The sequence below is a fragment of the Triturus cristatus genome, chromosome 4_2 (genome assembly GCF_964204655.1).
Source record: "Triturus cristatus chromosome 4_2, aTriCri1.1, whole genome shotgun sequence".
Lineage (NCBI taxonomy): Eukaryota > Metazoa > Chordata > Amphibia > Caudata > Salamandridae > Triturus > Triturus cristatus.
In genome coordinates, this window is record NC_140586.1 from 145,228,620 (window position 1) to 145,244,898 (window position 16,279).

General features: G+C 43.4%; 1 protein-coding gene across 1 annotated transcript; it reads left to right on the plus strand.

Annotated features, from left to right (window-relative positions):
- The first annotated feature begins 200 nt into the window (after positions 1-200).
- Positions 201-16,055, plus strand: LOC146833194 (keratin, type II cytoskeletal cochleal-like). Its single transcript, XM_085600852.1, has 9 exons — positions 201-853; positions 1,143-1,366; positions 6,898-6,958; positions 7,641-7,736; positions 8,845-9,009; positions 9,826-9,951; positions 10,052-10,272; positions 12,572-12,606; positions 14,958-16,055. Exons 1-9 carry the CDS (start codon positions 308-310, stop codon positions 15,227-15,229), a joined length of 1,746 nt encoding a protein of 581 aa, XP_085456978.1. The 5' UTR covers positions 201-307; the 3' UTR covers positions 15,230-16,055.
- The last annotated feature ends 224 nt before the right edge of the window (positions 16,056-16,279 follow it).

A 16,279-nucleotide genomic window follows, 5' to 3' on the forward strand; every position in this document is an offset into this window, starting at 1 on the left:
GATATTAAGAAGCACACGTTCTGTAAATCAACACTCACAGAAAGTTAAAAAAACAAACGAAAAAGGAATATTTTTGGTAGGTGTGCTGAGCAGTGAAAGGTGACAGATTGCTGCAGGCCATACCAAGCCCATAAGTGAAAGCTGAGCTCTTAATGCACCGAGGCCAAACCCAGTCCACTTAGAAGATAAAAGGGGCCAGCCCCAGCTCCCTGACCAGAGGGGTTCACTCGCTCTCCTTCACACTTCACTCCCTTTCTTGCTTTTCCCTCATTTCTCTGTTTCACTCAGTTAGCGCTCTAGCTCCACAATGAGTTTCCAAAGCTTCAGTGCGCGGTCTTTTGGTGGCCAGGGCTCCTCCAGCAGTCGAGTTTCTCGCTCTTCCGGGGCCGGTGGCGGTGCGCGGGGGATGAACAGCAGCATGAGTGTCCATCTAGGAGGCACCCGAAGCATTTCCTTTGGTGGGGCAACCAGAGCAAGCTCGGGGTCTAGCATGGGTGGGGGGAGCTATGGCGCGATGTCAGGAGGTGGTGGATACGGCGGTGGAGCCGGCTTTGGTGGATTCGGTGGGGGATCTGGTGGTGGCGCAGGCTTTGGCGGCCGGTCTGGTGGTGGAGCAGGGTTTGGTGGTGGAGCAGGATTTGGTGGGGGAGCAGGGTTTGGTGGGGGAGCAGGGTTTGGCGGTGGAGCAGGGTTTGGTGGGGGAGCACCAGCAAGAATCGAACCAGTTCACGTCGACGCAAACCTCTTGGTTCCCTTGGATATTAGCATCGACCCCAGTATTTCAGAACAAAAAGTCCAGGAGCGGGAACAAATCAAGACTCTCAACAACAAATTTGCATCTTTCATCGACAAGGTAAGGCTTGTTCTTTAACATATATATGATAAATTATAGTTTTTTTTAATACTTCAACAAACACAGAACTGTACCCGGTATGGTTCACATTCGTCCTATCCTTTTAATTTAGGAATGTTTCGAGACATTCCATTTTGTTCTGCTTCTATCATGCCAGGAGGCTGTTTTATCTGCTGCCAATCCTTGAACTCATAGCTGTTAAGCCAGCAAACATGCCTTGGCTGTATTTGATGCTCTGCCTATATGACAAGCCATGTGAGTGTTTTCAATCGTGTGCATTGGGCCGCAGGTTCGGTTCTTGGAGCAACAGAACAAGGTGCTGGAGACCAAATGGAGCCTCCTGCAGGAGCAGGGAGGGACGGCGAGCGGATCCCGTAAGAGCAGCGTTGAGCCCATGTTCGAGGCTTATATCAGCAACCTGAGGCGGCAGCTGGAGGGCCTGAACAGTGACAAGGGCCGCCTGGACGGGGAGCTGAGGAACATGCAGGGCATGGTGGAAGACTTCAAGAACAAGTGAGTGTGTGGCGCCTCGGAGGAAATCTACCCAAACACAAGCAGGGGAGGGCTGCCACTGAACACCAGCCTCATAATGTCAATTCTAAAGCAGTTTCTGCATATTAGAGAGGTAATTTGTAGGGATGAGCGACTTGAGAAATTACGTTGCCATAATTAATATTTATAGGCGTTTAATGATGAGAATAAAAGTCTTCATGACATGTTCAAAATTGTTTGAAAATATTAGCACTGGGTACCAGAAAAGCAATATTAAGGAGCTAGAAGTCTCGATAACCTATAACCATTATTGCAGCCGTCCACATATAAATACCATGAAAATAGAATTACAGTGCACGGGGCTTTCTTTCCACATAAGTCATGCTTATCATGTATGTAATGTAGCGGCCTTCTCTTCTTCAATGGTGATGCAGGTGGCTTCTAGCACTTTAATGCAGCAGGGAGCGGTGAGGGCGGGGCACCACTGAGTGAGTGCCCCAGGCCTGCTGCTTTTGTTGGAGAGACAGGTACATGCACAAGAGTGCACGGCAGATGCAGAGCTGTGCATCCTGCGGGGAAGGAAAAAACAAGACGATGCTCAAGGATGAATGCTCGCATGTGCCTTCGAGTTGTGAGTGAGATGGGGCAGGTTTTCTTGTCTCCTTGAACACGCAGCTTGCAGGACTGGAGCCGGAGCTAGAGGGTTCGCCGTGGCTACTTAGCTAATTAGGGTTCTTATGAAGTGAGTAGCTCGGCTCCACTCTTGAGATCTGTTAAAAAAAGATGGTAGGGGGAGCCGAGGCGAAAATTGCTCTTTGTGAAAGATCGGTAAGGTATAAACGGTGGAGCAGAGGGCAGCAATGCCTTCCGGGAGAGGCAGATAATGTGGAAGTTTGGGAGTCGGCCTTTGGGGTGAGATTTAACAGTAAAATTGGATCTATAAAGTTTATGAAATGAAACAGTAAAACATATTGGACAGGGTAGACGATTGTGGCAAGTTATGAGTGAAAGTTGTGTTTGACGTGGAATGATGTAGTGTGTATTGTGAGAGGGCATGTTAGAAGCTAGAGGGACATGTGCTTTCGACGAGGGAAGTGTGTCGGGTGGGGTAGGGGAGCATGTTGCTTTCTGTGAGTAGAATGTGAAGTGGGCGACCTGGACAGAAACGGAGCTTCCAGCAAGTGAGGAGTATCTTTGATGAGATATGGGGATGAGGTGTCATCTGAGATGGAACGGTGGGCGTGTTGGGTTTAATAGAGAGAATCATTGGCATCTGTAAATAATGTCTTGTCTAGTGACGGGGCGTGGTGCATTCAGTGAGTGAACTTTGTGATGAGGGGAGCGTCTTGGATTGCTTCCTTCCGCAAGAGATTGGTTAAGATGTGCATTGAGGTGACTTTAGGGATGTGAGTAAATAATGTGTTCCATGAGGTTGAAGTATGCACGGTTTCTGTGAGAGAAAAATGCTAGTGGGTGGATCTTATGCCTTCTATAAGTGGGTCGTGCTGGGAGGGGTGGGCAGACACGCAGAATCCTGTGACAGGGAGTGATTTTGATTAAAGTGGAGGGACATGCTGCCTTCTGACACAGAGAAGTGTGCAGAGGCTGGAGAGACGTTGTGCTTCTCAGAGGAAAGTTGTATTCAGGTGTTCCGTGAAGTTTGGTGGAATCAACAAAAAAATGGAAGCATGATATCCTGAGTGAAATAGGGGAATACATTATCTTCTATGAATAAGGCATATGTTGAGGTTAGCAGGCATGGTGCTTAGTACTAGATATGTGTGTGTCTGATGGACTGGGAGCTTGTGGTGCCTTTGGTGAGGGAAAGCTGTGTTGGAGATGGTGGTCTTGGTGGCTTCTCAGGAGAAGTGTGTGCGAGGCAGCCAATGAATATAGTTCCTTTCTGTGAGTGAAGGGTGTCTGGTTGGGAGTGTTTGGGATGGTTTCTTCTGTCTAAGTAGAGTATGGGTGGGGTAGAGGGATGTCACATCTTCTATGAGGGAAGAGTGCATTGGGTGCTCAAGCGAAACAAGGACTGTTGAGAAAGAGTGCGTTGGGGGAGCTAGGGGGATGTGATGCTATCTGTGAGTGACGGATATGTTTGGAAAAATGGGTAACATGTGGTGCCTTCTGTGAGGGAAAGATTTATTAGGTGTGGTCGAGGGTGCGGCTCGTATAAGAGATTGGTATGTTGATAAAGTGGATGAACGTGCTGCTTCTGTGAGAGATGAATGTGTTGAGTGACATAAAGGGGTGTGGTGCTTTCTCTGAGAGAACAGTGTTGGGGAGCAGGGAATTCTGTGCAGAAGTGGTGTGGTGGGTAGAGTGTCATGGTCTGAAGCCTTCTCAGGGGTTAGTAGGATGGTGTAACTGGTGGAGGGAAGGGCCATGAAACGTTCTGTAGGAGAAGGATGTTCTGGTTTACATGAAAAGAGAAAGACCCTTCTGTGAGCGAATAGTGTATTAGGTGAAGTTGAGGGTGAGGTACTTTGCGTCATAGAAAAATATGTTGATAGTGTGGAAGTTTCTGTGTGAGATAATTATGTTGTGCAACATAAAAGACAAAGTCCTTTCTCTGAGAGACACTTGTTGGGAAGCAGAACATTTTGTGAGGAAGGAGTGTGCTGAATAGAGTGCCATGGTTTGGAGCTTTGCTTTTGGACAGAGATTGGTAAAAGGGTGTGCTTATTGGAGGGGAAGTGCACGGACCATTCTGTGAGAGAAGGGTATTTCAGGTTAGAAGAAGGTACATATCTCCTTTTGTGAATAAATTGTGTATTGAGTGAAGTACAAGAGCAGGGCTACACTCAAGAGAAGGCGTGAATGGGGGGGACTGATAAGATAATGTATTTGTATTGCTTTTCTGAAGGAACAGTGATGAGTGGAGTGGATGAGTGCTGTTATTTACAGTTAGGCATGATTTCGTTTGTGTCAATTTGATAGAAGTGAGATTTGGCAAGAAGGTGTTTTGGTCGAGTACCAGGATGCCACTCCTTCTCTAAAATAATGAAAAAAGGTGTGTTTGAGGTGGCCTGGAGAAGAGTCAGCTGGAGTTATTGAATAACGGGTGTGTTAAATGGAGTGATGATGTGTGATTTCTTTTTAGAGAGTTTGGTAGAAGTATTTTTAGTACGGAGTTTAAGGGAGTGGTGTCTTTCATGAATGAATGGTAAAATAGTGGATTTGACAAAGTTCAGGGCGTGGTGCCTTTGTAAAACATGTCAAAATTAAAAAAGTGGTAAAGGGACTAAGGGCTTTATTTAGACTTTGACAGATGAGATTTTCTGTCACAAACTTGGCAGACATTCTGTTCTTAGCTTAATAGCCTGCATACCTGCCAACTTGAAGAAAACTCTCACCGTATGAGGAGGGGGTAGGGCCTTGAAGGGGCGGCGCCTCGTGCCTTGACATACCTAGGAGGCACTTTTGAGCCCCACCCCAAGCCCCCTCCTCTCCCCAGAAAAAGCTTGCTGTGGTGCTGATGTCCTGGGGTGTTTTCACACCCCTTAACGGACGTCGGCAGTTTAAAGCCCCGGAAAATGAGCTGGAAACCAATAATTATAGTGGTTTTCAGCTCGTATTCCATGCCGCCGTGTGATATCGGCTTCTCACCAGGAGACTGTGTGAACGGTGCCGATATTGTGTGTCATACGGTGGCACCGTGTGATTTGGCAGGTATGAGCCTATGGCACTTGTAATTTGGCAGATTGAATATTAGCCACGTAGGTGATGAAAAATCCCATCTGCAAAATACTAAATAAGGCCGTCCATTGAAATAGAAATTTGAATAACATATTTAGGACTGATGTCCCTTCTACTTAAGGTGTGTATGAAAGTATATCTAGAGAAAGAACTGTATTATCTGCAAGGATTGCAATTAGTGCTTTCTGCTCAATTATAGTTGAATTGATATTTGGGTAGAGCAGTGCCTTTTGTGTAAAGGATGTAGAAGGGTAATTTGGGAGTTGCGGTGCCTTATTTACATAGCTTGTAGTTTGACATATTTGTGGAATTAGGTGTTTGCTATGAGAGATTGGCACAAGAGATTGGTACGAGGGTGTATTTACTGGATGTAGTGGCTTCTGTGAGATATTGATGAAGGTCATATCAAGTTAAATAGAGAGCCTCTGGTGAAATAATAATTGACATTTACTCTGCATGCAGTGAAGGTGTTTGCCTACTTCTGTATATTAATGCCAGAATGGCACACTGAAAAGATACAAAACCTTCTGTGACTGAATGGCAGTGGCGGCTCCTCTGCAATGGCGGAGGATAGTCATCCCACTGCCTGGCGCAGAGCCAGCAAACGTAAAATAAAAAGGATGCTCTAGCATCGTTTTATTTTTTGTTTGCCAGCTTGTGCATGGAGGGGCGGGGCATGGGCGGGTGGAGGAGTAGTGCTTGTGCACTCCGTAAGTGCTCATGTGAGTTTGGCCGGCTTTCTGAAGGCCTACCAAAACACACATGCGCACTTAGATTTCTCCTTCCCGGCTTCATTCAGCAGCCGGGCAGGAGAACCTCCCACAGACTCCCTAGTCTGAGCAGGGCATCTTTTCAGCCAGCTGAGACCAATCCCTGTGCTGCTCTGCCCCCACCCCCCACCCTCTTGCACTCTCTCCACACACCCCACCACCCTTAGTTAGTGGCGGCTGCCCCTGCTGAATGGAGGGGAAGAAGCCATGGAGAAATTGCTATTTGGATAGTCTCGCTCTAGTGGAGACAGTCTTGTTTTAGCCTTTCTTTACTTGCTCTGTGCCTGGAATTCCAATAGGATATAATACGTTTTAATCATTTGAGAGCAGTAGTGCCAGTATCAGGTGATGGATGACAGGGCTAGAGCATTAGGCACTTTGATGAGGCATGGATATTAGATCACAAAGTCCATGGATTGATCAAACACTATGCTCAAAACCATTTCCCAAGAAGTTGCACGCTTTTCACGACTCAATAACTTGCCACATAGCAATACCTAATATGAAGTGCAGTAGCAAAGCAATTTCTTAACTGGTGCTGCTCTAGGCACGCATGTCACATTGTATTAATAAATCTTCTTGAATACTTCATTATTTTTATTCGTATGATTTTACTTCTCCCTTCCTTTGAGCTCTCACCTTCAACTCTTGACACATAACTTGAGTGGCAGGCAATTATCCCTTGATAATTTTCTCTAAAAGGCTTTTTGAATCTAAATTAGAGCCTGAAAGGAATGGAAGACCCTGCAAGATATTTTTGGCCAGGGCCATGCTACTGGCAAATTCTAAAACTGTAAGTTTTCTCACAGGAATTGCCAGGAAATGTACAACGTGGGGGGGGGGGGGGGGGGGGCGGGTTTTGTTTACATATATTTCGAGATCAGATGGAAATGTACATGCTTTCAAACACAGCAGAAACTTCAGAGATATCGTGTTAGACAGTGAAGTTAACAGTATCCAGGGCTTAAGAAAAGACATTCTATGTATGCAAGCAGTACATCTTCAAGTCACGTTTGAAAATGTAAACTAGTATATGAGGGTAAATGTGCCCTAAAGAATGTCACTTCTCTATTAAAACAGATATGAAGAGGAAATCAATAGGCGCACAGCTGCGGAAAATGACTTTGTTGTGCTCAAAAAGGTAAGACACTTTTTTTATTTAAATCATAGAAAAAATAACTTTACCCTTTTTAGTCAGTAACACAAACTCCAAAGAGGACCTTTAACCTAAATTACAGCAAGGTAATGTTCACCCCCCTCTGAAACTAATAGAGCTTCAAGAAGTTAGAGGCTCCCTGCTTGAACATTCGCATATTCATCCTGCTGCTGTTACTGAATGATAGCAGCACTGTCAGCACAGCGAATGTAATTCGGCAACTACATCATAGAGATGGCAGGGGTGCTAATAGTGCGTTTTAAAAAAAAACTATTTTCTATCTTTATGCAATGAAGAAGAAAAGACAACTAGCACCTATAGCTCCTGCTGTCAAACAAAAGCTTGATCAAGAATAGCCTGCCCAGTTCCTATCCAGCCTGTCACTCTATGTCAGTAATCTCAAGAAGCACACGGTGACACATATGGGCATGTTCTGGTAGTATTAGTGATTTGGCTAGCAGACAATCTGCTGAGGATAATTGCCCTTTACCTTTGTTAGTGACTGCAGCATTTGGCATAGGACCACTAACTATGATGGTGGGAAGTTTTCTCACATTATGTCACTAACAATATTACTAATTAGAATACCTTTCAGTAAAATGTTACCACGTTGTCTTTAACACTGACTGAAATGTAACTTGATCTTAATGTATTGGTCAATTTTCAGGACGTGGATGCCGCCTTCATGAATAAGGTGGAGCTTGAAGCCAAGGTTGATGCATTGACAGACGAGATCAACTTCCTTAGAAATCTGTATGAAATGGTAATTATAATTTTCATTACCTATGTGGCAGTGTCTTTTCCATGCTATGAAACCATTGTTCGCTCTGTAATGTGGCAATGTTCTGAAGTCCAAAAATTCCACTCAATGGTGAATTCATTTTATCAGCTGCAGATGCAATCAACACATTTTACATAGCTGACATTTTTTTACGTACTCGAATACTCTCAGAAATACAAATGCCCTGAAAAGTATTCTGTTTGACCAGTCCTTCTGTCAGTAACAAAAATCAGGATAAATTTAAACAGAAAGTAATTTTTTTCAAGAATACAATAATTACCATAGTGCCAAATTTGTCCCCTATTATGTCAGAGTCCAATCGTTCAGACTCAGATTTTTTTTTTTTTTAAAGCAAAAAATGTAACAGAAAAAATATGTTGACATTTAATATTGAGGCGATTTTTCTTTTCATTGAAGTACTTCTTGGTCGGGTAGATGGTCAGCGATACTTTAAAGATCCTTCCCATTCGTTGACATAGTACTAAGCTATAGAGCACTGTTGGGTCTTTTACCTCGACTGGCGCCATTATGATCCTTCACCCAAAGATGGAGTAATGTCCCTTGCATGCAATAATTGAGTAAGTAGACTTCCTTTCAAATGAGTGGATCACAATCCTTCCTTAAAATGCTACTGCAACAGTCATTCGAACCAAAACAAATCAAGGTCTCTCACCTTTTGATTGGATCCAAGTGCACGTTCCCATCCTTAATTGTAATCTTGGTCTTTCTTGTTCATTTAACCGATTATGGTAGTTTTCAATTTTGTTGCGATAATCCAGCAGGTTTTCTTCATGCAAACTAACTTGCACCACTGAGATGCCAATGTTGGTTATCCATGTTTTCGAGTCCATGTTACATAGACACCACCCAAATCTAGCAAATCCACGAACATGATTGTGCCACTGTTAAATGTGTCCCTGACCACATTTTAAGCTCTTGTTTGTTGTTTATGCTCTGTAACTGAAGACTCAACGTCAATACACTGCCATCATTTTTCCTATTCAAACATTACCCAAAAGGAAGGATAAAAATGCAAAGAGGAGCAATGGCCCATGTATAACTCAGTATTCTGGTGTAATTTATTTTTCAGGAACTCGCTCAGGTGCAAGGAGAAATTGCTGACACCGCAGTCATTGTCCAAATGGACAACAATCGTGCCCTGGATCTGAACAGCATCATTGCTGAAGTCAAGGCTCAGTATGAGGACATTGCAAGAAGGAGTAAAGATGACGCTGAACGAGCTTTCCAACAAAAGGTGAGTATCGCAACAAAAGTACTGCCTATACCCTTACCAGAGAAAGGGCAGTTGGAACTCAGTGACATTCTTTCCATTCTTGTTTTTATAAAGGCCTTGACTTGTGCAGAGAAGGGCCACAGACACCAAAAGTACCATTTGTACTATTAATGCCATGAGCCCATCAAACATTTGACCGATTTTATTATTATGTAGATAACGTAAATCGCTTCTTCTTCCTTCTTAGATTGCTTTAATCTTTAGTTCTTTTTCTTGATAAAAAGACAGGGCAATCTGGCATGGGCAACTCAAAAACCAACCTACTCGTGGTTCTGCGCAATTTGTTCCTCTTGCACAATTATCTCTATGTAGTTCTTTTATGATGGATAGTAACCTTATGGGGATTTCTAAAGTGTACAGCCTGTAACTTAGAATGTTATCAAAATGTACTTGTTGGACAGAGAAATGTAAAATGAAATGCAATATTCCATATTTCATTTAAAGACAGATGTAGGACTGGTAAAAAGTGGAGTCCTAGGCACCACAACTCTATAATTGCATTACGAAGTGTTTTTTAGCACACCCCAAGTGTTTGTGAGAAATCCCACTTAAATATTGTTACTGATTAGGAATAGTTTGCAAGGTTTTCTGTACCACTTCAAATAGCCTTTGTCTTGATCCAATCCTTCTTTATTGTATTTTCAATAGTGCAATATCAAATACGTATTGTAGTTATCATGCAATCTATTATGGCATCACAAACATAAATCCAATAACCCTTGTTAATGCTTCTGCTGGAAGTATTTTTGCTTATCGTTTCTTTTTTCTGCCTGTTAGTTTGATGAGATGAAGTTGAATGCTGATGCACAAGGAGGCAACCTCAAGTCCACCAAGAACGAGCTCTCTGAACTGAACCGCATGATCCAGAGACTTAAGGCTGAGATTGAAAATGTGAAAAAACAGGTGCGCTCATATTCTAGATACCAAATTAGCCACATGAAACCAAATATACTTTGTAATGGCAACATTTCAGTTAACTCCCTCATTTGACTTCCATTTATAGTGCGCCAATCTTCAGACTGCCATTGCCGAGGCTGAGGAGAGGGGTGAGCTTGCTTTGAATGATGCAAGAATGAAGCTCGGTGAACTCGAGGCCGCCTTACAGAAGGCTAAGGAGGACATGGCTCGTCAGCTGCGCGAGTACCAGGAGCTGATGAGTGTCAAACTGGCCCTGGACATCGAGATCGCCACCTACAGGACCCTGCTGGAAGGAGAGGAGGGCAGGTGGGTTTTACTTACTGTGTGTAAGCAAAGAAGAGAATTCTGTCTTTGAGGGGCTCGGGAATGTGGCTGATAGTCAAAGGGATTTATTTCAGCAGTTGCTCTTCAGGGATGAGATATGAGCAAGTAATGATCAGTAGAATCATAAAGCAAAGCCAGGGAATGTTCAAGCAAGGCATTACCCTCGTGTGTTTCAAGTATATGATAAAGTATATGAATCCATAAAGGCACAACTAACTTACCTATCCCATGTGTGATATGTAATGAGATGCAAATCCAAGGTAGTACGTAGCCTGCTACCCCAGACGTGTTACTCTTTAGATACAAGGATCCAATATTCCCATCCCACCAGTCTGCAGCTCAGGGAGATGACTCCATAATGGGGACTCAAGGCTGCAGGTAGCCTGACACTCGTAGACATACCACAACAGGGAAACAAGGAATCAAACCTTGCAGGCAGTGTGCTGTCCACAGATATAAATTTAATTCCCAGGCATAGGTATGGTGTAACTAGTATTTCCTGCCTAGCTCATGTCTGTATTGAAGCTTAAGGAGTTATGACAATGAAACGCATGGTACATGTTTATTTTGCTTATTCCATGTTTACTTATATTTTTTATCAAAGCATTAGGAGTAACTGTGGAATGGAGAATGTAGATCTCATGTTCTGGATCCTTCTGCATTGATAGTACTTTCCTGCTCCCAAAGAAGAAGGCACGTGCACAAGGCTGCTGGAATATGGCACCTTTATTTTCCTGGGCCTCCCTCGACCCCGGGCTCAAGGAGACGCGTTTCGGCTTCGCTGAAGCCTATGTCATATATATATATATTTACCTATAGACTTTGTCACAACATGGAAATCTGAGTGGGCAAAATAGGTCTGGATTGATGCTTTAATTGGAATGCCCTCTGCCTAAAATGGATGTCTCCCTCAACTCATACACTATTGTTAAGAATTCTGTTCATTTGATACAGTCTGTGTCTCTAATCATCTGAGCATTTTGGTTTTACTCTCAGTCCTTCTGGTGTACACATTCAAGCCATCAACTTAGAGATCAGGCTTCAGATACCATGCATTATCAGTTAATCTCAGAGACTACACTGCTTCAAGAACCTTGATTCTCCCAGATATGATATAAAGACACAAGAACGATTGCATGTAGGGAATCCATCTCCTTGGGTATCCACACAAGCCAGGCATACCACTGCCACTGCTACTACTACTACTACTACTACTACTACTACTACTAATAATAATAATAATGATACAAACACTCAACACCTCTCTAAGCTGTCAAAAGCTCTCAGGCATGCCAAAATATTTGGAACCCAGGACATTAATTGGCCTGGCACTTCCAGGTTTATTACTCCACAAGCACAAGTAACCAAATCTTTGTTGAGCCTGCAGCTCACAGACATGCTGAAAGACAGACAGAGCCTTTCAGTGGCCTATGATCAAGTGACGTGGCCAGGCATAATACCATAGACATGAGTAATGAAATTTGAGAACAGCCTGTCACTCACAGACACTTTCCCAGACAGACGCCTAATGTTATTCGGATACAAAGTCTCAAGCCACCAAGCAACCTCACAATCATGCTACCATCCAGGGAATTGAATGAACTCAACAACCGATTCTACAAAAGGTGATACAATAAGGACACAACAAATATTAATACCAATTAGTTTATTCTTTAAAGAAAGCCCATCGAACAGACAAGGTGGCAACCAGAGCCATTGGAGCTATCAACAGCGTAGCAGGTGCAGTGGGCCCAAGGCAGAGAGGGCACTACTGCAGCAGTAAATATGGCTGTCTTTTACAACTCAACTTGGGGTTAAGGGAGCTCATATTCCTTTCTCGCATTAGGACCCAGGGCACCCTTGCTATGCCACTGCCATGCCACTGCTGACAGCCAGGTTTCAATGTATGTGACCCTTTTTAGTAATATTTAGCATTATCTTACATTGACATTTGAAATCTAAAATCACAGAGGGAAAGAATACTAGAGCCCTATGCAGCCTATTCTGGCATTTTTATTTATGGTCCAATTTTGACACATTCTACACAAATAATTTGTCTTAGTCATTCCTCAATCATGATCTCACAAAGCCGTTTTTGGATAAGGATGCACAAACTTTGTAATTGTAGTTCTACTATTTATATTATAAATGTTGACATGCGTCTTGCGAATTCCAACTTCATTGGCAGAAATAATGTTTAACATAATATGGAGTATGCACCTGTATATATTTTAATCCACCCTTCTCACTCAGACTTCATATCACTTCTGTTTCTTTACAGAATGGATGGTGTAATTCAAAATCAAGTCACCATGAGTAAGTAACCAAAATATTCAAGTAGTTTGATAACATTTTCTATTGTGAAAGATTGTGTCATGTATTACAAACACTATCATTACTCGTGAGAATGTCTTGAACTATGTTATCATGGGGGGAAAAGACAACATTAACTTTTATTAATTAGTGGGTCTCGATATGCTTTATAAAAAATATTAGTATAGACCACTAAAAGTCTCTCTCAAGGCTTTTCTCCGGTCATTGGGCTGTCAATTCATTTTAGCCTCTTCTCTTGAGAGTAAACGTCACTGCCACTAGCGTCCCAGGTACTTGTGCATTACTCCACTGCAATTTACGAGCCAGGCATAATATTTGGGTTTTGACCCTCCAAAGGGTGGTGTGACCGAGCAATCTAAGCTTATTATGTGACCCTCATTCGAAGGCGTGAGGGACTGCACCTAGTAAAACCCAATGCTCTGGCTGGATACAAGTGAAAAATGTCTGAAGGAAAAGACTTGGAATCAGAGATCACGTGCGGGAATGAGCCCAGTAATTCCAAGATCTGCCTGTGCTCCCCATGCCGAGATCAGTAACTGGTGATGGCGGCTAATATGAGGGGAACTGCAAGCAAGCATTGGTAACACCAGCCAAGTACTCTCCTCCACAAGTTACAAGCCATCTCGTAATGAGGCATTGGAGGGGTGAAAGTCTGGAACTCAGGTAGTATATGACATAAAATAATAGCACTCAATAAAAGTGACTTTTCAGTCACATACAGTAAAGAATTAAAACAGATACACGTTGCCCAAAGGTCCTAGGAACTTCAGGGACTGGGATATGACCACAAATGCTTTTAAGGTCCTCACGTAGTAGTGCACTATAATTTGCAGGAGCATAGGACTCTTTGTGACAGTGTTATCTTGTGGAAGAAACACTGTGAGTTAGCAGGTGGCCTCTTAAACTTTACAGACTCCGTTCTCTTTCTCCAGTCAAGAGAACTTGGGGGCATATTATCAAGCCATGCGATAAAATTATCGCCGCTTTGGCGGCAGGAAACTGCCGCTAAAGCGGCGATAATGGGCTTGATAATATGCTCTATGGAATTCCAATTGAAGCTCAGGTTAGATGTCCTTCACATCTAACATGGGCTTCAATTGGAATTCCATAGAGCACATTATCAAGCCCATTATCGCCGCTTTAGCGGCAGTTTTCTGCCGCCAAAGCGGCGATAATTTTATCGCCTGGCTTGATAATATGCCCCAAAGGTGTCACTGAAAATTATATAAATCTATCAAGTATACTATGAGCTACTATGTCTGCCCTATTGATGTGTGTCCCCAAGATGGGAACAAAACCAGAAGACTTTGGTCTCAGCCCGGGGGAAAGCATCACCATGGCATGCCCTTGAAAGACACTTAGCTAAGGCTGATTGTAGAGCTCCTTCCCCGTCCAAAGTGAACACCAGGAACTGGCTCTTGAGATTCAGTTCTTATCCATATAAGCAGTGCTTTAAATGAGCAGGTACTGTCGAGTGATGAGTACCCGCATTTCTTTATTTTGAGAGGGAGAGTGCCTCCATTGCTCAGCAGAGGTGAAATACTTTTAGTTGAAGGGTACTGGTGCTCTTCAGAAGCAAGAAGGTACTTTGGTATAGGATACCTGCACTTCAATATTTCCATTTCAAGTAGTGAATATAAGTTGAGACACCAGGACCAATTTCAATGCGTGTTGCCTTCAGAAATCAAACTTCTGGGCCACCAAAGCTTGTCACAACTAAAAAGGGAACTAGGCAGATACCAAAATGGAGGTGGAGAGAAAGGCCACATTCCCAATGTGGTGTCTCTGAATAGGTGGAATTATTTTGGATCTAAACCGGAGGAGGACATCTGACCACCAAGATGTGGCTAGAGCTCCACACAACCAGGCAGCCGGGGGTAAAGTGTATATCATGCATTTTCGGAAGGGGTTGGAAACAGACCTGCCTAGGCAGTCAAACTGGTTCAGGTCAGTCTTTGTTTGCTGGCAGTGCTCTGCCCTGACTGATTGTATTTAGAAATGAAACAACGTTGACATTGCTAAGCGACAGTTATGGTACAGCCCCAGTCTGCTCGGAGGTCAGGGAAGGCACATTTGCTTTAACTCTGTTCAGGGAGTCGCCTTTTCGTTCTGGGTGTAGTGTGTCCTTGTAGAGGAAACTAGTCAGAATTGAAAATGTGTCCAAGTATCTCCCTGGGGGGGAAGGTAAGAGCTGGGGTATGAGGTGATTTATTTGAGCAACTAGTTCAAATAAAAGATTAAACTTTTGTATTATCTGGTTGCGGCAATTTACGTGGCAGTAAAAATATCCAGGGCAAAGCGTTCATGGTCTGGTTTTCTTTTCCCTTTCACAGCTATGGTAAGTGGAGGCTCTGGCTCCGGAGGCGGACAAGGACAAGGCTATGGAGGTGGAAGCGGTTTTGGAGGCGGACAGAGCTTTGGAGTCAGTAGTAGTTTCGGGGGTGCTGCTGGAGGTGGAAGCAGTTTCGGAGGTGGACAGAGCTTTGGAGCCGGTGGTAGTTTTGGGGGTGCTTCCGGAGGAGGAAGCAGTTTCGGGGCAAGCGATGGAAGGAAAGGGGCAATTATTCAAACAACCACTCAACGCGCTTCAATCTCCCGTCGTTAAAGGCAAATATATCTGAAGGAAAGAGTTTCCCAATATTCTGGAAGAAGCATCGCCTATCCAGTGGTACACATGCAAGAGTCTTAGTGTCTCAGGCAGAGTCTAGAATGCATCATTAGAAATCTCACTTCATTATACATTCGCTTGTAAGATATGTGTTTCAAGACATCTGTATAGTGGTTGTGATTTTTTTTCCTGAAATGCTAGACCAGTATTTTTCCCACGTTGTACATAAGCATCCTAAAAAAGTCTAGCCACTACTCCCAACTGTTTGTGAAAAAAACATTAGTCTGAGATAGACACTGCCTAGCTGTAACATGAGATGCACACTTCACCTTTGTAATATCAAACCACCAGAAAATGATATTGGGACTACGTCCAGTACTCCACTTTCTGCACTTTCTGTCTCTTGCTTTCTGCTGTAGCTCTTACAGTTCCTACAGCTTGGGCCTTTTGGCGCCTCACACTCTTCTCTCGGGTCCACTGTGCTTGATGAAATCTCGACAATGACCGTCCCTATGTCATAACCGGATGTGGGAAGTACCTTGTGCTTTCAGTGAAGTCAAATAACCTCATCTCACCTGAGGTTAGTGAAAGTACAAATCAGACGTAAAGCGGGTCATTTCCAAAGAATCTCCCCACATTCTGTGTTCCGCACCAGCACGGTATGCCTATGGAAACTGAGGCAAATGCATTTGTTGTCAATGCAGTTCTCATTCTTTAATAGTGAACGCACTGCCATGAATGAAGATGTGCCTAGAGTGAACATGCATCCATTTGTGATTGGTTTTATCTGAAGGTAATAAATAAAGGTTCACAAACGAGTGTCTGACTGTTTCCTGGTTGCACTATGTTAATCCTTTCGTGTGTTTAACCTATTCTTCTAAATTGGCTAATGGACAATGCGTGTCCTCTTTTGTTCGACATGTTTACGGTGTGTGTTTGGCTTGGTGGATTGATCCTGGTAACCAGACAACCAGGGAACCAGTTCTCAACGCTCTTTGTCAAGATCTGGGTTGTAGTGTACCGGCAAAACGAATTGATTTTGGTAGA